Source organism: Typopeltis vanoorti, chromosome 7 (assembly GCF_054136105.1).
Source record: "Typopeltis vanoorti isolate ZY-2024b chromosome 7, IOZ_Tvanoo_1.0, whole genome shotgun sequence".
Taxonomy (NCBI): Eukaryota; Metazoa; Arthropoda; class Arachnida; order Uropygi; family Thelyphonidae; genus Typopeltis; species Typopeltis vanoorti.
This window is the reverse complement of record NC_143555.1, coordinates 142,530,501-142,557,173: the sequence shown is the minus strand read 5'-3', so window position 1 is coordinate 142,557,173 and position 26,673 is coordinate 142,530,501. Positions and strand designations below refer to the sequence as shown.

Below are 26,673 nucleotides of genomic sequence, written 5' to 3'. Positions count from 1 at the left end.
ATGTAACCTTTTCTGAATGGAACATTCATAAACTTAGTCACTTCCCAAGTGAGTACTGCATGATCACTCTCATGGTTACATCTTTAACTGAAATATAAAAAACTCTTTGATCTCGAGTTCCTTCTGTCACATGCTGCTTAAGGAAGTTGTCCTGCAACAACTTCATTCAACAGAAATCAACAGCAAAACAACAAATCCCATTCTTCTAGTGAGATTCTACCACTACCCATTATGTCTACCATTATGATTACTCATTTTGCACTCATCTTGTCTATTTGGTGATGCATTTCTTCATCACTAGCAACCAGGTCTGTAACAACACCCCACTATGTAATTGATCTTGTTAGATTCCACCTCACACCAGATGGTTTCAAACTTACTGCTACATGAAATACTGTTAGGAGTAATACTACAATCATAGGTCTCAACTCTAACTGGATTCAAGTCATCCGATATCATTAGCAGCATGCCCCCTCCTCTTCTATCCTCTCTATTCTTACACATCCAAGAGTATACTAAAAATAGTGTCCCCTTGACACTCGATACCAGTTAGTATGTCTGATTCTGATAGTCAGGTCTCACTAATGCCTACAATCTGAGATCCCAACATTTGATTAAGGCAACAAACTCTACCCCTTTGTTTCTAATACTTCTAGCATTTGTGTACAGACATAATAACCTACCTGTATGTTCTTTTGTATACTCTTGTCTGCAGTCTGCATAACACAGTTGGACTTGCAGACTCTATTCTTATAGAGATCTGCCTCGATACATGTAGACATCTTTGCACACACGATGGTCTGAAATGGACGAACATAATGTCGAAATCATTCTCTCCTCATCAATATCTCCATGACAAAGCCCATTCCTGTCATTAACACAGTTAAATGACATTGTTTCTCTTACACTCACATTCTTACCATTCCTCACTTTATAATTTAGTTTCCCTGACTCTCTGTGTTAGATATTAGCAAAGGTAAGGGGAAAAGAACTAAGGTCTTTTTGCAAGAAGGGAACTATTTAAAATGCATAGAAATAAGGAAAGGATATCGAAAAGAAATTCAATATGATAGAAGTCATGAAAATTTAAGTAATTACTTCTTAAACATGATAAGCAGTATCAGAATAATGATAGAAAACATTTAATCGAAATGAAAATCAAGAGTACATAACAATACATGTTAAAAAAAAAAAAATCAGAAAGCTGAAAAAGAAACTGGGATAGATAACAACTGCTCAGAAATGCTGAAATAAGGTCTAAAAGTTTTAGTTCATTACTGCATAATTCAGAAGGCTGAATTCTAGATGACTGAGTAAAGCTCTCATAGTATTCATCTGTAAAAAAAAATAAAAAAATAAATAAAACAATGTGAGAATTACACAGGAATCTTTATATGAATGTTCTAATTAAGACTTTTGCAAGTATACCTGAGAAGCTAAGAAAGACTACTAAAGAGAAGCTTGGAATAGACAAATAGATTTATCAGGACTACATTTTTGCTTTAAACAAACAGCAGAGAAATCATGGGAATAGAACAAGAATCGGTATTTAAGTTTTTTATATCTGTAAAAATCACATAAGGCACAAAAGGAAAGCTTTTCAAAATACTACAGTTATATTTAAGTAACTTAATGGTTGCACCTGTTTGGATAACTCGTTCGCAGAGTATATAAGTTCTTTTCGCTATACACTTTGGTATTAGGTCTAGCTACTCACTGATGAAGCCTCAAAAAAGGCTGAAACCGGTCTGGGTAGTGACCTCCCTCCATAACGTAATAACAGCATATATTTCCTAGGAAATGTGTTTTTACATTATGGAAAATACCTAAGAATAGCGATCTGAACTTCCCCCCGACCTTTGCAACGAGCTGCCCGGTATTGTACTACGTACTAGGATCACTTGCATTTGCTAACGCTAGTGTCGCCGATACTTTATAGTTTACTATATTCGGCAAGAAACTCTCTGATTCCAATCTTTGAGTTTCTTATTCGGTTTTAAAACTATGTGGGATTTAATATCCCCTTAATTTAAGTAATACTACAGTTATAATGTAATAAATGGGACGTTATACACAGCAATATAAAGCCTATTATACAGAGCAATATACACTTAAGCTGAGTATGTACAGGATGATGATTTGATGTAAAATCATTGAAGGTAAGGATGTATGCCAGCCTTATTGTCATTCATCTGACAACAAAATCAGAGATATTAAACTTTTATATCTCCTAAATAAATCCACTATGATATTCCAGAATTTTTAACTGAATTGAATAACTTCTGTAACAAATTTGGTAATGGGAATCAGCTATAAAAAAAAAAGACTAAAAGCAGACAGGAGCATGGAAAATATTGAATAAAGAATAAACAAAGAAAGTATAGCGTGGGAGCCAGCTGAATAGATTTATAAGGATAAGAAGAAAATTAGCCAAATCACTAAACTAGTAGTGTATAAGGAAGTCCTTCAAACTCATTTTAACTTATAGATCTAAGAGTTGGGATAGATATCACAAAATGAGAGTTCTGAGTAAAAAATCAGGGAAGTGAATTGATGGAATCAATGGCAGAATCATGTTAAAAATGAAGATAAAATGAAATGAGATGAGCATTCAATAATATGTGAGCAGAACTAATCTTGAGTCGATAGCTAGTCACTTAAAAAAAAAAAAGGGGGGGGGGGAAGATTAGCAAACTGGTGTTTGATAGCATGATAGCAAGCTCAGAGGAATTAAGATAAAGATGAATTTAAGCAGTTTTTAGTATTTTAGAAGACTTAAATGGAAGATTTCACAAAAGATGCAAAAATAACAGATTTTTTTTTTAATTTAGAAGAATTATGAGAAGCTAGTAATAATACACTCTAAAGTATACCGTATTATCATGGTATCCTGTACATCACCCTTAAGGGTACATATCAGGAATCAGATTTTTCTAAATTCTTCTAAATTAAAAAAAAAATAACAGATTTTTTTTTTAATTTAGAAGAATTATGAGAAGCTAGTAATAATACACTCTAAAGTATACCGTATTATCATGGTATCCTGTACATCACCCTTAAGGGTACATATCAGGAATCAATAATATTTTCTCATATAAGCACATTTACATTATTCTGGCTGAGCAGTTTAGTATGTTTTGAAGCATTAAGTCAAGGTCTAGTTATGGATGTTTTCTTTTGATCATATATAACTTGGAATGCTGCACAATCATTTCCAATGGAAAGTTTAGAGAGAAAGATGTTATTACAGTATTTATAACACATAATTTTATTTATTTATTTAAATGAACTTTTCTGAAATTAAAGAATTTTTCACAAGTTGGGGATACTTTTTTTTTATTTTTTAAGAACAATACAAAAATTAAAGAAATGCACCCTAGATATATTCTAGTACTATGCAGAACAATGTAAAGCTGGCATAAGAAAATAGTACAATACAATAATGCAAAATCTGATTCATCATAATCATTAACAAATAACTACAATCAAAGTTCAGTATCATATACTTTGTTATGGATGTCTATCATTAAAATGCTAGATTAAATATTTTGAAAACTTACATCTAATCCATTTTCTATCCTCTGTATCAATGTTTGAACATTTCTATCCACAGATTGTCTTCTGTTGTATAAGTGAGAATCAGATGATGATGAAGACAATGGAGTATCTCTGCAATTTACTGAATGACTAAGTAAAACAGAATCGGAGACAGAAGAATTTGCTTTTTGGTATTGCCGGTTTGTATTAGTGGTCACCAAGCTTTTTCCCAACCTATAAAAAAAAGATAATTCCAAGAAAAACTAGTTTCAAAATCACTGCTACTACAAAGCCTCATTTTTCATCCATTTAAGGCTAAAACTAGCTGCTTGATATACAGTATTTATAAATTAATATAAAATACGATAGAGAACATTTTGTTAACCATAATGGACTAATATCTTCAGAACACCAATACAAGCACAACTGAAAACTTTGAAATAAAAAAGAAGACAAATACAACATGCTGAAGATTGGGTTAAAAATGAATTAATATATATAATATAAATAAATAAATGGGGTGCTTAAGGGTCAAAGCTGTATAACTGAGAGGAGACCTTCACATAGCCTTTAAAGGAATGCGGAGAACAGACCAGGGCTTCTGACCTAATGACCAATCCTCACCTTCTTGTGGTGCACCCTGTTGGGTATCTACCTGGATACTGAGGATGGGCTGGCAATTTGGGATTTAGCCGACCAAATTGTATTCCTATTGGTTAAACCAAAATATAAAATGATGGTACAACATGACAAAATTTCATGACGGCTGGGGCATCGCCTGGTTAAACAAGGTCCCCGTTGTTTTCGCCAGGGAACCAGGGTGAACAGCAAAAAGTCAGCTACTGGAACAAATCTGAAAACAAACCCCAACTCAACATCACCAGAGTTAAAGATCAGTACTATCAACATTAGAATCCTGAATGGCAAAGAAATGGAGCTAGCAGAGAAATTAGATAACTACCAGATCGACATAATAGGGGTGACTGAAACAAAAAAGACAAAAACTGGTGAGATCTTTCTGAGCAATAAATACAAAATGTTATATTCAGGCAATGACAATCAAGGAAAATAAGGAGTAGCCATACTATTCAACACAAAATATGAGGCTCATCTTCTTGAATGGCAGGCAGTGTCAAGTAGAGTGATTTGGGCAAATATCAGAATGGGGAACTGGACAATGAGACTTATTTGTGCCTATGGTCCCGCAGAAGATTCTACTAAGGTAGAAGTGGAGGAATTTTTTGAGGCTTTAGAGAAAGCTACTGACACAATGAAAAAGGAAAAGTTGGTCCTTGTTGGGGATCTAAATAGCAGAGTAGGAAATGACTGTCAGACATACAAAACTGTTTTGGGAAAATTTGGAGAAAAGAGCAAAGCTAATAATGATGGCAAATACATGTTGGATTTCTGCTCAGGATATGGACTGGTTATTACTAACACCATGTTCCAACATAAAAATGTGCACAAATTCACATGGAGAGAAGATGCAAGGAACAAGAAAAGTCTCATTGACTATGTTATTGTTGATAGTGATGTTTTCTCCCTGGTGCAGGACACCAGAGTGTACAGAGCATTTGAAATTGGAAGTGATCACTATTTAGTTTTGCGCAGGATAAAATTGAATTTCATATTGAAAAGAATAACATGTAAGAAAGTTTTAAAGCGAATAAGAGTTAAACAGCTTTCAGATGTGAAATGTAGACTAAAATACACAAAGATTATTGAAGGAAAAATGAAAGAGTTTGAGAACAGGTACCAAACCATGGAGATTCAGTGGCAAGCCTTCAAGAAAACCATGATTGATTCAGCTAGAGGCATGTGATGATGTCGTCTGCAAGGATAGAAAAATTAGAATTCCATGGTAGACACAGGAAGTTAAAGAGGAAGTGAAGGAAAAGAAGAAAGCATATCAAAAGTTCCTGGCAAATAAGTCAGCTTGTGCTCTTAGAGAATACAGAGACAAATGTAAGAAAGCTAAACAGTGTGTAAAACTAGCTAAACAAAAGTCATGGGAGGACTTTGGCAAGAATATAGAAAATAAATATCAATAAGGTGGAAAATATTCTGGAGGTTGTTGAAGAAGCTGAGGAATGGAGGAAAGAGTGCTGTAAAAGGAGTTAGAGATGATAAAGGTGAAATGAAAATGAGAGAAAAAGATATCCTTGAAGTATGGAGTAATTACTTTGAAAATTAGCTAAATGAAACAAGCAGTGATGCCAGAACAGTGATAAAAAACACTGACCAGGCATGCAGTCAGAAATACATATCCATACTTGAAGTAGAAAAAGCCATCAAAGGCTTGAAATGTGGAAAGGCAGCAGGAGTAGATGATATCGACCACAAAAGGTGAAGTATGGTGGTCTTACAGTGACTGCACTGCATAGCTCAGAATGCCTGGACAGAGGTACGAATTCCTCTGTCCAATCATTCGTCACTGGACAGAGGGACGAATGATTGGAGTAGAGCTCTCATAGTACCTATATATAATAAGGAAAATAAAACAATGTGAGAATTACAGAGGTATATCCCTATTGAGTGTTCCTGGTAAGATATATGCAAGTATACTTGAGAAACAGTTGAAAAAATTGTGGAAGAAAAGTTTGGTGAAGAACAAGCTGGATTCAGGTCAAATAGAGGATGTCAGGATCAGATCTTCACTTTACAACAAATAGTGGAGAATTTATGGGAATATAACAAAGATCAGTATTTAAGTTTTGTCGATTTGGAAAAGGCATATGACAAGGTGCCAAGAGAGAAGCTTTTCAATACGCTACAGTTATATGGTGTCAATGGGGCATTATATCAAGCAATACTTAGTCTTTATTTGAGTTGTAAGTCAGCAGTTAGAATTGAAGGAAGTACAGGAAGATGGTTTAATGTTAAATCTGGTGTGAGACAAGGATGTACATTATCCCCTCTGTTATTCATTATCTATATGGATCACATTATGAAGGAAAGTGGTATTAACCATGATATCAAAATTGGAAATGTTAATGTCAGCTCTTTGTTTTATGCGGACGATGTTATACTTCTAAATAAATCCGCTACAAGTCTGCAAGATTCTCTCACTAAATTGAATAAATGTTGTAATAGATATGGTATGAAGGTCAGCAATAAAAAGACAATGAAAATAGGCAGAATCACCGAAAATGTCACTGTGTTGTGAATGGGAACCTGTGGAACAAGTAAAACATTTCAGCTACTTAGTCACGATTTTTAGTGAAGATGGTAAATTAAATATGGAAATAGACAACAGAATCAACAAAGCTGGTATGGTAGGAAGTAAAATGAATAAATTCATATGGAATAAGAGAGAAATTAGTCGGAACACTAAATTAGCTGTATACAAGACAGTGTTCAAACCAGTTGCATAAAATTCTGATCAGGTCACATTCCAGATGACTGGAGTAGCGCTCTTACAGTAGGCAGAAATGCTGAAAGGCAGCTAGATTAGACAATGCTAAAATATGGAGGTTGAAAGTTTTATTGTGATACAATGCATAATCAGTAGTGAAAGTTTTTAATTTATGATGAATAATACCCTCCATTCCACTTACACATATCAATGAATTGAAGTCTGGGAATTCCCAGAATTTTGCAATTCTGTCTGGAATTCCCAGACAGAATTGCAAAATTCACTTTACTGCAAGTCAGTGCTAACAAATATAGATAAGCAAAGATGAGGAGAAATAGCAACTGCTATTTCTTGTTGGAATAGCAATTGTTGGAATTTCATTTCCTTCAGCATTAGTAGCATAATTTATGATTGCAGAGACTTTTTTAACATATCCAGATATACAACACTGATGATAGTATGTTCTGTAAAAAAAGAAATCTAAGAAACCTTTGTAAAATCTCAAGTATATTAATATCACTTTTAATATTAATATTAATTGATATTAACATTAATATCACTTTTGGAATGTCTAATGTGGCAAGCTGCATGGAGAAATGCTCATCCCAGGTGGTGCAGCAGTCAAATAAAGATTCCTTGCTTTTTAGGATAACACGGTAACTATACTAACATAGAGAAAGACAATATTTTTGATTTAAGAGTGGCATTTTTCAATTTTACCCTGAAAACCAAGAATTCCTATTCTGCTAATTCATGCACACTATGCATAAATATAGAGAAAATAATTTTCTAAAAGAACAATTTATTCTTACGCTTCCAATACTAAAATTATCACTGAAAATTTCACATTCAACAATATATTCATCATGCTCAAATTGTGTTTCAAAGTAATGTATGTATAAAAATATTTATAATTAATTAGATGCAAAATCTCTATGTATTTTGGAATGAAATACTCTATTACTTAAATATTTTGAATTTTCCTGACTTTATATTTTTTTCAATATAACTCTTGAGATAAAATATCAAGAAAGATCAGAGGAAGGAAAGAATCAAAATATGAAAGTCATCATAGCAATAACTAATAAAATGAAACATTTAATATTATTTAGCTTAAAAGTAAGAGTATAATTTGAAATGTATAACTTACAAAATATGTGAAAATCCAGAATGGCCTGACACCAAAGAGATTATTTTCAGTCCTCTCTGTACAATTTCTGGTATGACAGACACCAAAGCAAATGCAAGAAATGGTTGAATCCTATCATCCTTAAAAAAAAAACTAATTTCAAATATTTTGATGGCTGGAGGAAAATAAAATAAATTAACCTTTGAGAACAAATAAAAGTTTATTTTGAGTAAAATGATGATGAATTTCAAAACACTGGCTAAAATACCCATAACAACAGCATGCTACTTATACAAAAGATTATAATCCAGACCACCATCACTGGGATCTAATGCTTTACTACTGTGTTTACCATGTGGTGCAACCTCTGGAAATGTGGAGGGGGGGGGGGTGAATCCTGATAGTCTCACACTACTTTGGGTATGGTGTGCAGGGTAGGCATTTCACTATTAGCAAAATAATTGACTGCTGAATAGCGGGGGCATGTGTGGCTCTGTGGTAGATGGGATGCTCTAGTTCTGAACCTAATTCTTTTTGAGAATGAATAATCTTTTATCCTCATGTTTATGAGGACCCTCAACAAGCCCAACCAAGTTCAGAAACCACTTGCACATCAATGGAAAACCAAATCATCAGAGATGGCAATAAATACACAATATTTTTTAATTATACAATCAACATGTGAATGTTCCCATCATTCAGAAGGGGTTTTGAAAGGATTGGCAGGATCTCTGAAATCTGTTAAGAAACTCATTCAGGGGACATTCTTGTCAAAACAGCAACCCAAACACAATCAAACTCCTTCATGCAACATCTATAGGAGAAATACCAATTACAGTCAAACCCCCCCCCCCAACACAAAACATTGAACTTTTCTCGAGAAGCAATATCAAAGTAGGACCTCCTTGATGTTTCTAACAACAAGATTTGCTGTAAAGAAGAATCCTCAATAAGGATGGTCACTTGATTCCAACCAGGAATATCATTCACACATTTAATATAATAAAACCTCCAATATCAGTGAAAGCAGAGCATCTCAACTACCCTGTTAGGTTCTATATCTCAAACCATCTGGACTGCTTCACGTGTCAAGCTTACAGACTGCTTGTAATGGATCTGCCATCTGCACCAAATGCGAGAGTAAAGAGCATGAGAACAAAGACTAGGTGTAAAACATCAAATTGTCCTAATTGTGGGGGTGATCATCCAGCCTACAGCCAAGCATGCTAAAAAGGTAAAAGGACAAAAACAAGATTCAAAATATTAAAACCAAGCAGAACACCTCTTATTAATAGGTAAAGAGGGTTCTCAGTAAAGGGGTGAACCCAATTATGCTGCAAAGGCAACTATAAAGAAATTGTCAAAGGGGACCTTAACCCGTATGATCTCACCTCACAATTACATCTCTGAATGGTATGACATGTTTGCTATCTTCTTAGAGCAAATCAAAGAGAAAATTCAATGAGCTCATGTCTGGCAATATACCAGAAAATGGCTCTGCTACACGAGAATCCATTCATGAAAATAAATAATGGACCTGCACCCAGAGAATCAAAGATACTTGCTTTTAGATCCATGAATAGATTGGACAAATAGCTCTACTTTTCTCCACCCCTCCCTCACAAGAAAATAAAACCATTAAAATTCCTAGTGTCCTGGACAGAGTTCATTTGAAAACTTCTTGGTGGATATTTTCCTGATAAGGAAGAAATGATAGAAACCAGCTATTCAGAATTTTTTTTCTAAAATTTTTTCAAATTTTTTCCCTAAAGAGGTAAAATCCAGGACTGATGAAATCAAGACCTTACAACATTGAAAACTATATGGATTCATCAAAAATAAACATTGAGAACATTTTTGCAATGAAATTGTCGTGCATCAAGAGGTTGATGTTGTTGATGTTTTGACAGAATACACAATTCTACTGTAGAAATGCTTTCATTATATAAAAAGTTAAAGTTCCCATTGCTTGATATTGCCATATTTTTGTGTTTGTTGAACATTACGTGCAACTTTTTATGAAAAACTTTATTTTTCCCACCATTTCACCTAAACCATCGATTTGGTGGAGATATGTCGATGATGTGTTCATCATATGGAAGTCTACCATGGAAAACCTTCTTGTGTTTCTTAATAAAATCAACTCACTACGTAATAAGATCAAATTCACTATGGAACTGGAGAAGAACAAAGAACTACCCTTTCTTGACATACTGGTGAGGAGAGAAGATAACAATGTCCAACTGTCCATTTACAAGAAACCCACAAATACAAGTAGATATCTACATTATTTATTTAACCATCATAGATCACAAAAACACAGCACAATCATATGCTCTGTAATAGAGCCTTAAGGTCTATTTCGAAAGAAGTAGATGTAAAGAGAGAACTGTCACAAATAGCTAACACTATCTCTGAATGGATACCCTCCTAACATGTTAAACAAATTGTTTTTTAAAGACAACCCCCAACAACGTGGAACGGAGTCCCAATATGTGTCCACAGCTGTCATTCCATATATTAATTCAGTATCCACAAAATTGGCGAGAATGTTAAAAGCTCATAACATCAGAGTAGTTTTTAAACCAACTACCACGATCAGACAAGTCTTAAGATCACCCAAAGATGTGGTACCTTTTTTCAAATTTCCTGGAATATATGAAATTCCATGCACATGTGGCCTTTCTTACATTGGACAGACCTCTAGAAGTTTTGAAATAAGACAGAAAGAACACGTGGGGGATGTCAATCACAACAGAATCATCACATCTGGTTTAGTTCATCATTTCTCGACATCAAATCATGTTATAGATTGGAAAAAAACAGTTCTATGCCTTACATTGAGAATGACTACAGACACAGAACTTTCAAAGAAGCAGCAGTGGTGCTACGCACAGGCAATAATTTAAATAAAAATCAAGGTGCTATTCTTAAAGACATATGGAAATATCTCATCAATTCTCTCAGCTCAACAGAACTACAATATGTGAAAAACTACACAACATGTGGTCATGTACCGGATTCTGACTGAAGCATTCGAACGCATGCATGTCATCAAACACGAATTATCAAATGTAACGGTTACTAGCAGTTACTAAAGTGTATGTTTTCATGTAACTTGATGCATTTGTTTTCACACCAGTACAGCTTTAAAAATGCTAGACAGTGGCTAGTGAAACTTGTTAGCTCTCTGTATTTGTAATCATTAAATCTTATGGTCTTTTAACAATAAAAGTTCTTAGTTTTAACACATTACACCAAATATGAACAGTTTAACTTAGCAACTTTTTATATCAATGTCAGATAAAGAAATTATTGTTTATCTGCCTGCAAGCAAATGCACACACCTAGAGCCCAGTGATGATCCCACACTACAACATGTTGCAATCATCTGTAAAGACAAGATGGGGGTCACCAACCATGTGGAAAACCATATCCCCTTCCAGTAAATCAAATTTATAGAGGTAGCTGCCATCTAACTTATTTGTGGCTATGGTCCAACAGAAGGTTCTACTAAGGTAAGAGTGGAGGAATTTTTTGAGGCTTTAGAGAAAGCAACTGACACAATAAAAAAGAAAAAGTTGGTCCTTGTTGGGGATCTAAATAGCAGAGTAGGAAATGATTGTCAAATATACAAAAATATATTGGGAAAATTTGGAGAAAAGAGCAAAGCTAATAATAATGGCAAATATCTGTTGAATTTCTGCTCAGGACACAGAATGGTTATTACTAACAAAATGTTCCAGCATAAAAATGTGCACAAATTCATATGAGAAATTCTATGTTATTGTTGATAGTAATGTTTTCTCCCTGGTGCAGGATACAGAGGATTTGAAATTGGAAGTGATCACCATTTAGTCTTGAGCAGGATAAAATTGAATTTCATATTGAAAAGAATAACATGTAAGAAAGTTTTAAAGAGAATAAAAGTTGAGCAGCTCTCAAATGTGAAATGTAGACTAAAATACACAAAACATCGTTCAAGAAAAAATGAAAGAGTTTGAGAACAGGAACCAAACTTTGGTGATACAGTGGCAAAGCCTTAAGAAAACATTGATTCAGCCAGAAAGGTGCATGCAGTGAGGTTGTATGTAATGGTAAAAAAATCAGAACTCCATGGTGGACACAGGAAGTTAAAGAGACAGTGAAAGAAAAGAAGAAAGCATATCAAAAGTTCCTGGCAAATAAGTCCGGTTGTGCTCTTAGAGAATAAAGAGACAAATGTAAGAAAGCTAAACACTATGTAAAACTAGATAAACAAAAGGCATGGGAGGACTTTGGAAAAAACACAGAAAAATATCAAGAAGTGGCAAGATATTCTGGAGGTTGTTGAAGAAGCTCAGAAATGGAGGAAAAAATCTGTAAAAGTAATTAGAGATGATAAAGGTGACATAAAAACAGGAGAAAAACATATCCTTGAAATAACGAGTAATTACTTCAAAAAATTACTAAATGAAACAAGCAGTGATGACAGCACAGTGGCAAAAAACACTGACCAGGCATGCAGTCAGGAATACATATCCATACTTGAAATAGAAAAAGCCATAAAAAGCCTGAAATGTGGAAAGGCAGCAGGAATAGATGATATTCAACCAGAAATGCTCAAGTATAGAGGTATAAAAGTCTTGCAGTGGCTGCACTGCATAGTTCAGAAGGCCTAGACAGAGGGATGAATTCCAAATGATTGGAGTAGAGTTCTCATAGTACCCATATATAAAAATGGAAATAAAACTGAATGTTGAGAATTACAGAGTATTTCTGTACTGAGTGTTCCTGGTAAGATTTACGCAAGTATACTTGAGAAACGGTTCAGAAGAATTATGGAAGAAAAGCTGAATTCAGGTGAAATAGAGGCTGTCAGGATCAGGTTTTCACTTTACGACAAATAGTTAAGAAATTATGGGAATATAACAAAGATATCTATTTAAGTTTTGTAGTCTGGAAAAGGAATATGACAAGTTGCCAATAGAGAAGCTATTCGAAATGCTACAGTTATATGGTATCAATGGGGTATTGTATCAAGTAATACTCGGTCTTTATTTGAGTTTTAAGTCAGCAGTTAGAATTGAAGGAAGTACAGGAAGGTGATTTAATGTTAAATCTGGTGTCAGACAAGGATGTACATTATCCCCTCTGTTATTCAATATCTATATGGATCACATTATGACGGAAAGTGGTATTAAACCTGATATCAAAATTGGATATGTTAATGTCAGCTCTGTGCTTTATGCAAATGATGTTATACTTCTAAATAAATCCACTGCAAATCTGCAAAGATTCCCTGAACTAAAGTGAATAACTATTGTAATAGATATGGTATGAAGGTCAGCTTTAAAAAGACAAAGACAATGAAAATCGGCAGAAACATTGAAAATAACAACTGCATTGTGAATGGAGAACCTATAGAACAAGTAAAACATTTCAGCTACTTAGCTATGAGTTTTAGTGCAGATGGTAAATTAAATATGGAAATAGACAATAGAATTAACAAAGCTGGTATGGTAAGAAGTAAACTGAATAAATTTATATGGAATAAGAGAGAAATTAGCCAAACACTAAATTAGCTATATACAAGACAGTATTCAAGTCAATTTTAACTTATGGATCTGAGAGCTGGGTTAGAAGTAAAACACTTGACCAAAAACTACAGATGAGTCCTGAGAAAGAATTAGGGCATGAACAGATGGCATCAATGGCAATATTTAAAAACAAGGATATTAATAAAGAACTTGACATTGTCAGCATCCAGGAATGTGTTAGCAGAGCTAATCTCAGGTGGCATGGTCACTCAGAATGGGGGAGGAAAGATTAGCAAAACAAGTGTTCTCTGCCAGGTTGGCAGGAAAAAGACCAGGATATAGGTGGATTGATACAGTAAAAAGTGCCTTAGAAGATAGAAATATAAGATTTGATAATGTTGGAGTCTTGACAGGTAACAGACTGATTTGGAGGGAAAACTGTAGATAGGAAGTTAGTAATGATGTAATTTTTCATGTAGTACTAGCTATCATATCCTGTACATCCTTGATTGTATATATCAGGAATTTGATGATGTGGCTATCTGACAGCAGAATGTCTCATTATATGCTGCATCTACCTATCTTCCAGTGCTGATGTCTCACAGATTGACATTGATGACCTTATGTTGTAGATACCGAATTCTATACTTTTAATGGGTGATTAAAACTTACACATCACTGTAAGAAAATGTCTGCACTAACATCAGACTGACATAGAGCATGTGATCGACAATAACGATCTCCCTCTTAAACCTACCCGAACAGTCACTGCCAGTGACTTAACTGTCTGCCTCCCCCCACTGATTAAGTGGGAAACTGACAACTTGTATAGGATCTATACTCTGATAGTATCTTCATGACTAGTTGACTTCCCATCGATTGCCTCAGTATCTTCATGACAGAAAAACTTTACATCAATCTCTGAATTAGAGTATTTTAATATGATAATAGAGCATTTCACTACTTGTATATGGAAAATATGACTTCTGCACTGATTTGACCTCAGTACTTTCCTTGATTTGACTCCCACCGATGAGGCCTCAATAAAGAAGAAACTGATCTGAGTATAAATGATCCGTCCCATAATGAAGAGCAATACGCATGGCTAAAAAGAAGTGTGCAGTATGGGGTACTGAGGCAACTGATATGAAGTCAACAGCCCTTATATGAAAAGATCATAGTCATGAAGATACTTCATATGCAACCTTTCTCACCTATACTTACGTAAAGATTAAAACATTAATATAATTTCTTCCTAGCATAATATACTTTGTAACCGACTGGAAAAACTTTCCTATAACAGCAAATAAGTAACTGTTAGTTTGCCACTTTAAAATTATGCTTTATTTATTAATAAATACTTAAATAATAAATAATATCAATATTAAGATTATAAAATATTGGATTTTCTGGCTACTTTCAAGATTTCCTTCTGTTTTTATGTCCTTTTAACATATTAGTTAACATAAAATCAACAATTTAAAAATTCCCAAAATGCTATAAACGTTATTAAAAATAACAGAAACTGCAGTTCAAAAGTTGATTTAGCTTGTACTTTTCTGATAAGAATAAAGAATATTTTTGTATACATTTTTGTAACAATAAGATTGGTAACCCAACTTTATGTCTTAAAGACATTATTATTGAAGTTTCATTATGTGTAAAGCATTACTGTTGCTTTAAAGTAAAAAAAAAAAAATAGATCTCAATTCTCAATACATGTATGATTATGCACTAATGAATTAAATAAGTCTGCAAGGTTTTCTCATGCTTTTCTAACTGCTAATAAATTTATACTGATGTCTATTAATAACAAAGGCATAACCACGGCATTTAAAATAGGAATACACACAAAAAAACAAGAAGTATAACATTACAGAGATGATTTTTAATGGAATGATATTCAATAAAGACTTATAAAGTCTGATAGCAACATTCTTTAACCCGAAATCCATGCAGAAAAATAATGTATACCAATTCATACTGTTTAATATTGTTTACGGGGTGCTTAAGGGTCAAAGCTGTATAACTAAGAGGAGACCTACAGATAGCCTTTAAAGGAATGCGGAGAACTGAAAAGGGCTTCTGACCTAATGTCCAATCCTCACCTTCTCATAGTGCACCCTGTTGGGTATCAACCTGGATACTGAACAAACGGCAATGGTCTGACAATCTGGGATTTACCCAACCAAATTGTATTCTTATTGGTTAAAGCAAAATAAAAATTACGGAACAGCATAACAAAATTTCATGCCAGCTGGGGCATCGCGCGGTTAAACAAGCCCCCCACCCGTTGTTTTCTCCAGGGAACCAGGGCAAACAGCGAAACATCAGCTACTGGAACAAATCTGAAACCACACCACAACTCAACATCACCAGAGTTAAAGATCGGTACTATCAACATAAGAAGCCTGAATGGCAAAGAAATGGAGCTAGCTGAGGAATTAGATAAGTACCAGATCTACATAATAGGGGTGACTGAAACAAAAAAGACAAAAACTGGTGAGATCTTTCTGAGCAATAAATACAAAATGTTATATTCAGGAAATGACAATGAAGGAAAAGAAGGAGTAGCCATAGTATTCAATACAAAATACAAGGCTAATCTTCTTGAATGGCAGGCAGTCTCAAGTAGAGTGATGTGGGCTAATATCAGAATGGGGAATTGGACAATGAGACTTATTTGTGCCTATGATACCACAGAAGGTTCTGTTCAAGTAGAAGTGGAGGAATTTTTTGAGGCTTTAGAAAAAGCAACTGACACAATGAAAAAGGAAAAGTTGGTCCTTGTTGGGGATCTAATTAGCAGAGTAGGAAGTGATTGTCAGACATACAAAAATATATTGGGAAAATTTGGAGAAAAGAGCAAAGCTAATAATAATGGCAAATACCTGTTGGATTTCTGCTCAGGAAATGGACTGATCATTACTAACACCATGTTCCAACATAAAAATGTGCACAAATTCACATGAAGAGAAGCAGCAAGGAATAAGAAAAGTCTCATTCACTATGTTATTGTTATAGTGATGTTTCTCCCTGGGCAGGACACAAGAGTGTACAGAGGATTTGAAATTGGAAGTGATCACTATTTAGTCTTGAGCAGGATAAAATTGAATTTCACATTGAAAAGAATAACATGTAAGAAAGTTTTAAAGCAAACAAAAGTTGAGTAGCCATAGTATTCACTCTCAGATGTGAACTGTAGACTTGAAGAAAAAAATGAAAGAGTTTGAGAACAGGAACCAAACCTTAGAGATTCAGTGGCAAGCCTTGGAGAAAACCCTGATTGATTCAGCTAGAGGCATGTGGTGAAGTTGTCTGCAAGGATAGAAAAATCAGAACTCCATGGTGGACACAGAAAGTTAAGAAGGCAGTGAAGGAAAAGAAGAAAGCATATCAAAAGTTCCTGGCAAATAAGTCAGCTTTTGCTCTTAGAAAATACAGAGACAAATGTAAGAAAGCTAAACACTGTGTAAAACTAGCTAAACAAAAGTCATGGGAGGACTTTGGCAGGAACATATAAAATAAATATCAAGAAGGTGGCAAAATATTATGGAGATTGTTGAAGAAGCTTAGGAATGGAGGAAAGAGTGCTGTAAAAGGAGTTAGAGATGATAAAAGTGAACTGAAAATGGGAGAAAAAGATATCCACGAAGTATGGAGTAATAACTTTGAGAAATTGCTAAATGAAACACAAGCAATGATAGCACAGTTGTAAAAAACACTCAACAGGCATATAGTCAGGAATGCATATCCATACTTGAAGTAGAAAAAGCCATCAAAGGCTTGAAATGTGGAAAGGCAGCAGGAGTAGATGATATTCGACCAGAAATGCTGAAGTATGGTGGTATAAAAGTTGTACAGTGGCTGCACTGCATAGTTCAGAATGCCTGGACAGATGGAAGAATTCCTGATGATTGGAGTAGAGCTCTCATAGTTCACACATATTGTGTGAACTATGAGAGCTCAATATCTTCTTATTGTGCTATCTTCTATCGAAGGTCAGCGACCATCTTGGCGAACAAACTGCAGTCTTGTGCTAATCTGAGCAGTTGTGCACTGCTGTTTCCTGTCCACGTCTTGATGTTGTCAAACCATGATATTCTTTTTCTTCCTCTAGTTCCTTTGCCATCAATTCTTCCTACCAAAATAGTTTGTAGAAGTTGGTATTTGCTGTTTCTCATGACGTGGCCAAGATATGTTTTTCGTTTCTTGATTATTTGTACAAGATGTTTAGCTTTGCCAATGGATTTTAAGACCTCTTCTTTGGTAATTTTTTCTGTCCATGATATCTTTAGCATTCTTCTGTATAGCCACATCTCAAAGGTTTCGATTTTCTTGATGGTTGTCGCCTTCAACGTCCATGTTTCAACTCCATAGAGCAGAATAGACCACACGTAACATTTCAGCATTCGGCATCTGACTTCCATGTTTAGGTCTTTATTGCAGAATAGTGTTCTCATTTTCATGAAGGACTGCCGTGCAACTTCAATCCTTGTCTTTATATCTATTTCTGGATCCCACCGTTCATTAAGCCAACAACCAAGATATTTATATCTTGGCACTTGATCAATATTTTTCCCATTGAGTGTCAGTTTCATTGATGAGGCTGGATGTTTGCTGATGATCATGTATTTTGTCTTGTTGATGTTTATATTTATTCCCATTCTTTGGCTTTCTATGTATACTCTGTCAATGAGTTTTTGGAGATCCATAATGTTATCTGCAATTAGCATGGTGTCATCTGCATATCGTGGTCTAAAAATAATCATATTAAAAATTCTGAATATTTTTACGTATTAATTATGCTTGTTAGTTTTGTTTTCATACACGCAGCGTCTGCACTTGTGATGTGCTCGTTATGAAAATGTTATATTAGAAGTAACATGTAAAGAAGTAAAAATATTGAAGTACTTACTAAACTGATTATTTGTGTTACTTATAAGAAAGTTTGTTATATTTTAAAATGTTGAATTTTGTGTTTATGAAAGACTTTCTCTTAGCGCTAATGGATACAGCGAGTCAGCCATTTTATTGCAGTGCGTAGTTTCTGACTTTTGTAGAGTGCGCATGCTCCCGGAGAGAACTTGATGTGTGATTGACAGCTGACAAGGAAAACGTTGTGTATCCAAGTTACAGTTGTAAACAAGAGAGCGTTCGGAAGTTTTTTAGAACACTGGCCGAGATATATTCAAGTTGGGAGGAACTTGATTTTTTTGTGCGGCAGTCAGAAGGAAATTTCATAATGTATTCCGAAAAGGGAATAGTGAAAATAATAGGTTTCAAGCAGGAATAAGTAAAGAATAAAAAGGAAATCTTGAAACTAAGTTTTTATAAATTGGCCGGTAAATATTCAAGTTAGAAGGAACTTGAATTTTTTTGTGTGTGGCAGTCGGAAGAAATTTTATAGTGTATTCTGAAAAAGGAATAGGGGAAATAATAGGTTTCAAGGAGAAATAAGTAATGAATAAAAGGAAATCTTGAAACTGTAAGTTTTTATGGTGAAATAAGTTAAGACTGTCAATTTAGTATTGTGAATGAAAGGAGAACTTGTTGCTTACATTCTAAAGTGAATGTTTTTCTTAGAGAAAATATTGATAAGGAAGTTTTATAAGTATTAAGAATGCCTGAAAGTGAAAGTTTAGAAAATATATTGATTAAGAAGATTTTTAGGTATTAAAGGTGCCTGATCTGATGAGTATTACTACTAAAAGGAAAACAGGATATAGTCAAGAAGACTTTATGTATGTTATATTGATTGATGAAAAGGATCCCGAAAATGAAGTACAGAGCCTTGTAACTTCTGGAAAAGAGCCTTAACAGAAAGAGAAAAAGACTATGAACATTTTTTTGTGATTGTGAAAGAAAAAGTGTTTAGTCTTAAGAGTAAGTTTATATTTTTAAATAAGGCCTTGGATCCATATAATCTGTAGTTATAGTTATGTATTATTACTAGAAATGTATATATATTGTTTTAGTTTTATTAAATGTGTTTATTTTGTACTTGGTATTGAGTCAATGATTAGTTGGATTCTGAAAGAGTGAGTTAAAAGTCATTGCACCAATTGGAGTGAACTCTTTGTGCAAATATAATAACATGTAGGGACACTCGGAGTCAAAAATAAAAATAATTGTTAGTAAAAGAAATTTATATAATATTTCATCTCATAAGTATATAGAGAGAATAATAATATACATAAAGAGGGAAATATATATAAAATACACATTATAAATAACAGTAGGTTGTTAACAATCTTTCCATTTATTGTGATTCCCTCTGGACATTCTTCCAATGCTTTTTTAAAGATTACCTCTGCGTATATGTTGAACAGGAGTGGTGAGAGCACACATCCTTGTCTCACTCCTCTTTTGATGTTAATATCACTGGTGGTAATGTTGTCTAATTGAACGGTAGCTGACTGATTCCAATACAGATTTGTTATTAGTCTTAGGTCTTGTTCGTCTAGCCTTGTTTGTTGATGGACTTCTATTAAGTTAGTGTGTCTGACTTTGTCGAATGCTTTTTCAAAATCTATGAAACACATAAAGACAGATTTCTGTTTTTCTATGCATTTTTGTATCAATATTTGGGTACAGAAAAGGGCTTCTCTAGTACCAAAACCATTCCAAAAGCCGAATTGTGTTTCACTTAGAGTTTCTTCACTTTTTCTATAAATGCGATTCTGAATTACTTTCAAAAATATTTTTAATGTTTGGCTCAGTAGACTAATAAGTCGGAAGTCACCACAGGAATTCGCTTTGGGTTTCTTTGGGATAGTGATAAATGTAGATTTGAGCCAATCTGATGGAAATTCATCACTTTCATATATTTCATTAAATAGTTTTTCAAGAAGTTTGATGTTATCTGGTTCTATTAATTTTAAAAATTCTGTTTGCACACCATCTGGTCCACTGGCTTTTCCTGTTTTACTTGTTCGTATAGCATTCTCTATTTCGCATTTCATGATTGCTGGTCCTTGAATGTTATCTTTTATATTTATAGGCTTCTGTCTAGTATCATTGAAAAGTTTTCTGTTACATATTTTATCCAAATCTGTGCTTTATTCTCTTCTTCTAGAACTATTTTTCCATTTTCGTCTCTTAGAGACACTATTTGCTTTTTCCTCAGTTTTCCGGAAATTTCGTTGATTTTCTTATACAGATTGAAATTATCATGTTTCTTCTGAAGCAGTTCAATTTCAGTACATAAATTTTTCATCCAATATTCCTTGGCTTCTTTTATTTTTTTCTTGATGATGTTATGTGTTTCTATATACCTGGCTAGGTCTTTGTTTTTATACATTCTTCTTGTATCAATAAGAGAAAGAATCTCATCTGTCATCCATTCCTGTTGTTTTATATTATTCACATAACCTACTTCTTCAATACTTGTTGTTACGATGGCATTCTTTAAGCTATTCCAAAGAGATTCCACACTTTTATTTTCTTCTATATTAATCTGTTGTAATCGCAGGTTAAGCTGTGTCTTGGCACTTTTATTTATGTTCGGGTCTTTCAGTTTTTCTACATCAATTTTCTTTTTCTTCTTTTGTGATTTTTTAGCTGATTTTAATCTAAGACGTACTTCTGCAACTATGGGATTGTGGTCTGATGAGATATCTGCTCCAGGATAAGTCTTTGCACTCTTTATACTACTGTGGAATCTTTTATTTATCAATATATAATCAATTTGATTTCGGACAATGTTATGTTGGTTATCTTGAGGCGATTTCCAAGTGTATAGTCTTCTGGGTGGAAGTTTAAACCAGGTATTTGATATTGTTAGATCTTCTTCCTGACAGAACTGGACTAGGCGAAATCAATTTGATTTCGGACAATGTTATGTTGGTTATCTTGAGGCGATTTCCAAGTGTATAGTCTTCTGGGTGGAAGTTTAAACCAGGTATTTGATATTATTAGATCTTCTTCCTGACAGAACTGGACTAGGCGATCTCCTCTGTCATTTCTGGTGCCTAAGCCATGTTCGCCAACAATTTCTCCATCACCCCCTCTTCCTACCCATATATAAAAAGTGAAATAAAACGGAATGTGAGAATTACAGAGGTATTTCCCTACTGAGTGTTCCTGGTAAGATATATGTAAGTATACTTGAGAAATGGTTGAGAAGAATTGTGGAAGAAAAGCTTGGTGAAGAACAAACTGGATTCAGGCCAAACAGAGGCTGTCAGGATCAGATCTTCACTTTACGACAAATAGTGGAGAAATCATGGGAATATAACAAAGATCTATATTTAAGTTTTGTCAATTTGGAAAAGGCATATGGCAAGGTGCTAAGAGAGAAGCTATTCAGTATGTTACAGTTATATGGTGTCAATGGGACATTATATCAAGCAATAGTCTCTATTTGAGTTGTAAGTCAGCAGTTTGAATTGAAAGAAGTACAAGAAGATGGTTTAATGTTAAATCTGGTGTGAGACAAGGATGTATATTATCCCCTCTGTTATTCATTATCTATATGGATCACATTATGAAGGAAAGTGGTATTAAACATGATATCAAAATTGGAAATGTTAATGTCAGCTCTGCTTTATGTGGACGATGTTATACTTCTAAATAAATCCGCTACAAGTCTGCAAGATTCACTGACTAAATTGAATAACTGTTGTAACAGATATGGTATGAAGGTCAGCAATACAATGAAAATAGGCAGAATCATTGAAAATGTCAGCTGTGTTGTGAATGGAGAACCTATGGAACATGTAAAACATTTCAGCTACTTAGGCACGATTTTTAGTGAAGATGGTAAATTAAATATAGAAATAGACAACAGCATCAACAAAGCTGGTATGGTAGGAAGTCAATTGAATAAATTTAGAATAAGAGAGAAATTAGTTGGAACACTAAATTAGCTGTATACAAGACAGTGTTCAAACCAGTTTTAACTTATGGATCTGAGAGCTGGGTCAGAAGTAAAACACTTGACCAAAGACTAGAGACCGCAGATATGAGAGTCCTAAGAAAAATTAGAGGCGTGAACAGATGGCATCAATGGCAATACTACAATACAAATATTACAAATGAGGATATTAGGAAAGAACTTGACATTGTCAGCATCCAAGAATGCGTTAGCAGAGCTAATCTCAGGTGGTATGGTCACTTAAACAGAATGGGCGAGGAAAGATTAGCAAAACAAGTGTTCTCTACCAGGTTGGCAAGAAAACGACCCAGAGGAAGACCAAGATATAGGTGGATGGATACGGTATGAAGTGCCTTAGACGATAGAAATATAAGATCTGATAATGTTGGAGTCTTGACAAGTAACAGACTAATTTGGAGGAAAATTGTAGATAGAAAGTTAGTAATGATGTAAATTTTTCGTGTAGTACTAACATATCCTGTACATCCCTTGAGGGTACATAGCAGGAATTTGATAATGATGATAATATTGTTTACTAGCTTCCTCCAAAAAAAAACTGAACCAAATCATCTACAAATATTTAAGAGAAAAAAAATAAAATTATACAATCAATAATTCAAAAACATTATTTATATTAAGAAAGAGAAGTTCCGTATCTCTTTAGACTTACCATAAAAACTTGTTCAAGCTTTATATCTACCTCATGCATTACATCCTTCATATGTATCATCAATTCCAAAACCAAGAGAATAAGATTAACACCACATCCACTGAGAAAAACATGTTGGAAAAAAAATAAATAATAAGTAACCATGACTTACAAGTTAAATTTAATGAGTCTCACAAATCTAACCCTCACTAATCATATATCTACCTCATGTATTACATTTTTCATATGTAATGCACACCTCACATCATTACCATCATTTTCTAGTCATTACTTTCACTGATTATAATTTTGCTCAGTTCTTGCATTTTCCACCTTCTTGTGTACTCCCAACTAAATCAACACCCATTTTACGTTTCTCCCCTGTATCTCTTCCAAGAAACTTGAGGACAAAGAGTGTCAGATTTGATCACAGATCAGAAAGTGTCTTGCCACAAGTTGGTGACAATGATTATGATATACTGAGCTGGAAAGTAGCCAACTATATGGATGTTCCAATCAGAAGAGGTTATATGCTGAACTACAAATTCAAACATTATGACTCAAGAGAATACTATCTTTGATTCCATGGTATTAGTTGTTGAATGGGAAGGATATCAGCAGTACAGGGGAGGCTTTGAAAAGATGCTTAAATGATGTGGTGTTGTGTCATTATTTATGCAAATTCATTTAAAACGCATCTATCAAATGTACTATTCAGTTGTTCTAAGCACTGGTCTGGATTTTCGTCTTATCTCCTTTTTAGGCATAAACACATTTATAATTTTTAATGACTGCGCAAGTCTATGCCCTATAATAATAATATGTACTATTCAAGGAGACAAATCCAATAACCCATATATATAACTACCTGCTAACTCCCTCAGACAGTCGTGGCAAAATCTCAACTTAACTTTATCCTCCCGCAACAAGTTCATAATTTTAGAGTGGTGAGTTGACGCTCTTAGTCAGGCAAGACTCAGTTTAGGAAAAAATATACATATTTATTTTACAACTTTAAATACATTATACAATTATATAAGTTCACTCTTGCTAAGAATAAAATCTTACATAAAAAACTAAGTTAGTAAACTTGGTTCTCTCAATGGCTGCCTAATGCATGCAAAATTTTATATCTAGTAAATTGCCAAACTTAATCTTCATTAACACAATTCACTTATAACAATTCCCTCCATAAATCTAGGGACACTAATTTAAATCACCATTAATTTATTGGTCATAATTCCTCTCTCTATAATTCTGTTATACTCTTCTTAAACAATCTCGATATCTGGCTATAGCCTACTGGAACAATCACTTAAGAGTTCACTAGTTAACATTGTCCTGACCTACCATACTTCTTGCATCTAAATTTTTTCACACAAACAGGCTCCCAAAACATAAATAACAAACGTTTACATTACCTTCACTCGATTACAGAATGGGTCTGCTGGCTGATACTGTTTGGAAATACCCGAGGTTCGATTCCTTGTTTGGATTACACACGGCGTTAAATTCCTACTAAGTGGCTATCCTCTATCTGCTCAATGGCTACCCTTGTCATCTGAGGACTTCACGAGAACATCTACGACATAGCACCCGCTTGTAACGGAAGTGTTAGCTGCGTTGCGCTGGAATTCCGTCCATAGTTTCACGGACTGCCCGATTCAAACTTCCTACTGCCACGCATCCTCGCACCAGTTCTGCCTGGAAACCACTACCTCAATTGGACCTCCTCATGACTTTGAATCCCAGGGAAAAAAGCCTCTTTCCTCCTCCTGCAATCGCTTATATTATTCCTCGCATAGCGCCCCTATCTCCTCCTGAAACTCCTGTGCGGCGCTATGATAGTCTCGATCTCCGATGATGTCAGCACTTTTTCTGTGGCAGGAATCATGGGACTGTTATTACGCACACCTGTTCCTAGTATTTCACAGCCTCAGACACTTACACATACCAAACCTTTGGACCCATTCTTACATTTTGTTCAGTGGAATAGTCAAGTTAATTTCAGCTGCACTGTATAATACTAAATTTTGATTTATAATTCATTAAAAAAAAATCTAAATAACACAATATAATTCCAATCTGTTATACTTCTTAATAATTTTATAAACTGATACATTTTAAGTGTTATATTTCATTATTTTATAATTTCACACCTTTGACACAATATTATTTGATTTTGACTAAATGCAAGTACTTTCCGCTATTAAAATTTCAGTTTGCTGAGTTGTGCTTGTCAAAATCTGAATGATTTACTGAAACAAAGTAACAAGACCATTCAGAGTTCAACAGTGGTATATGATTCCTATTGCACAAGGGTGGTGCAAAGACTGATATGTATAATCATCAACCTATCAGTAGCTCTGGAGTAATTGTAAAGGTTTTAGAGAAGTTGGTAAGAACTCACACACTGAAATGGGTGGACAAACGAGATATATTTTTCAAGGAACAACATGGATTTACTAAAAGGAAGTCATGTCCAATAAGAAATTTGCTCATATTTTATAATAATGTGTTACAGATAAGGTTGATAAAGGGAATGGACATTCCCTTTATCAACTATACTATACTATTGTACTTTGTTAAGGCATCTGACAGGATATCACATGAAAGGGTGTTGCATAAAGTAAAGAACATCAGATTGGAATATTCACTTGCATAAGAATTTACTGAGCTGTTGCAAGACAACTTCCTCAAGCAGCATGTGACAAAAGTAACTCGGGGGGGGTAAGTTAAAGTCTTAAAACTATCCTGCCTCTGGTTGGTGAAAGTGATCAAGCAGTACTCACTTGCATGTGTAGAGGCTTAAGCTGTGAGGACATCATATTAGAGGTTTAATGGATTGCATACAGCACTCAGAAAGGATTAAAACAGAATTTAATACTTCCTATATATTTCGTCTCAGTAAATGAGATCTTCAGGGATTACATAAAAAACTAATGTAACATAAAAGCGTGTTCTAGTGGGGTGTAGGTAGAGCGATCTCGGAGGATAATCCCCATTTATCGATTGTAACGACTGTGCCATTACCCAAAATAAGGGTAATGCCACAGTCGTTCTTAATACCATGGAATACAATCGGAAAATGGGGATTATCCTCCGAGATCGCTCTACCTACACCCCGCTAGAACACGACCCTACAAAAACACAAGTTAAAAGAACTTACTTAAAAAAGTGTCTTCCTGGCCCCAGGAAATCACGAAAAAACTCAACCCCCCCCCCCCCCCCGGAATATACAGTTTACCAAAAAATCCACAAACTCAATTCCCCACAAAGACCTATAGTAGATGCCACTAATGCACTTTGCTGCAAGCTGTTAAAACAGCTGGCCAGTTCTCTGACCCCCCCCCCTCTCTCTCACTGGACTTTCCACATCCTATAAAAAAAACTGTACCCGTTTTATTGGGAAGATTTACTCATAGAAAATTTAATCTTAAATAACACAGATATATTGGTAAGCTTTGACATCTCCTCATTGTTTACCAATATTCCCTTAATTGATACCTTAACACTCTTAAAAAATGTTTTTCCTTCTAACATCTTAGATCCCTTTTCCTTTGCCATCAATTCTGGTTATTTTTCTTGGAAGAACAAAATCTACAA

General features: G+C 34.4%; 1 protein-coding gene across 3 annotated transcripts in view; it reads right to left on the bottom strand.

Annotated features, from left to right (window-relative positions):
- The window catches only part of LOC150105143 (protein CIP2A homolog), a 251,661-nt gene that overhangs the window by 81,945 nt on the left and 143,043 nt on the right, over positions 1-26,673 (bottom strand). For all 3 annotated transcript variants that reach the window (XM_090396177.1, XM_090396179.1, XM_090396178.1), the window contains exons 13-15: positions 23,089-23,188; positions 8,043-8,161; positions 3,561-3,771 (exon numbers count right to left, since the gene is read on the bottom strand). In XM_090396177.1, coding sequence (XP_090252303.1) covers positions 3,561-3,771; positions 8,043-8,161; positions 23,089-23,188 — 430 coding nt within the window. The remainder of the gene's footprint in view (positions 1-3,560; positions 3,772-8,042; positions 8,162-23,088; positions 23,189-26,673) is intronic.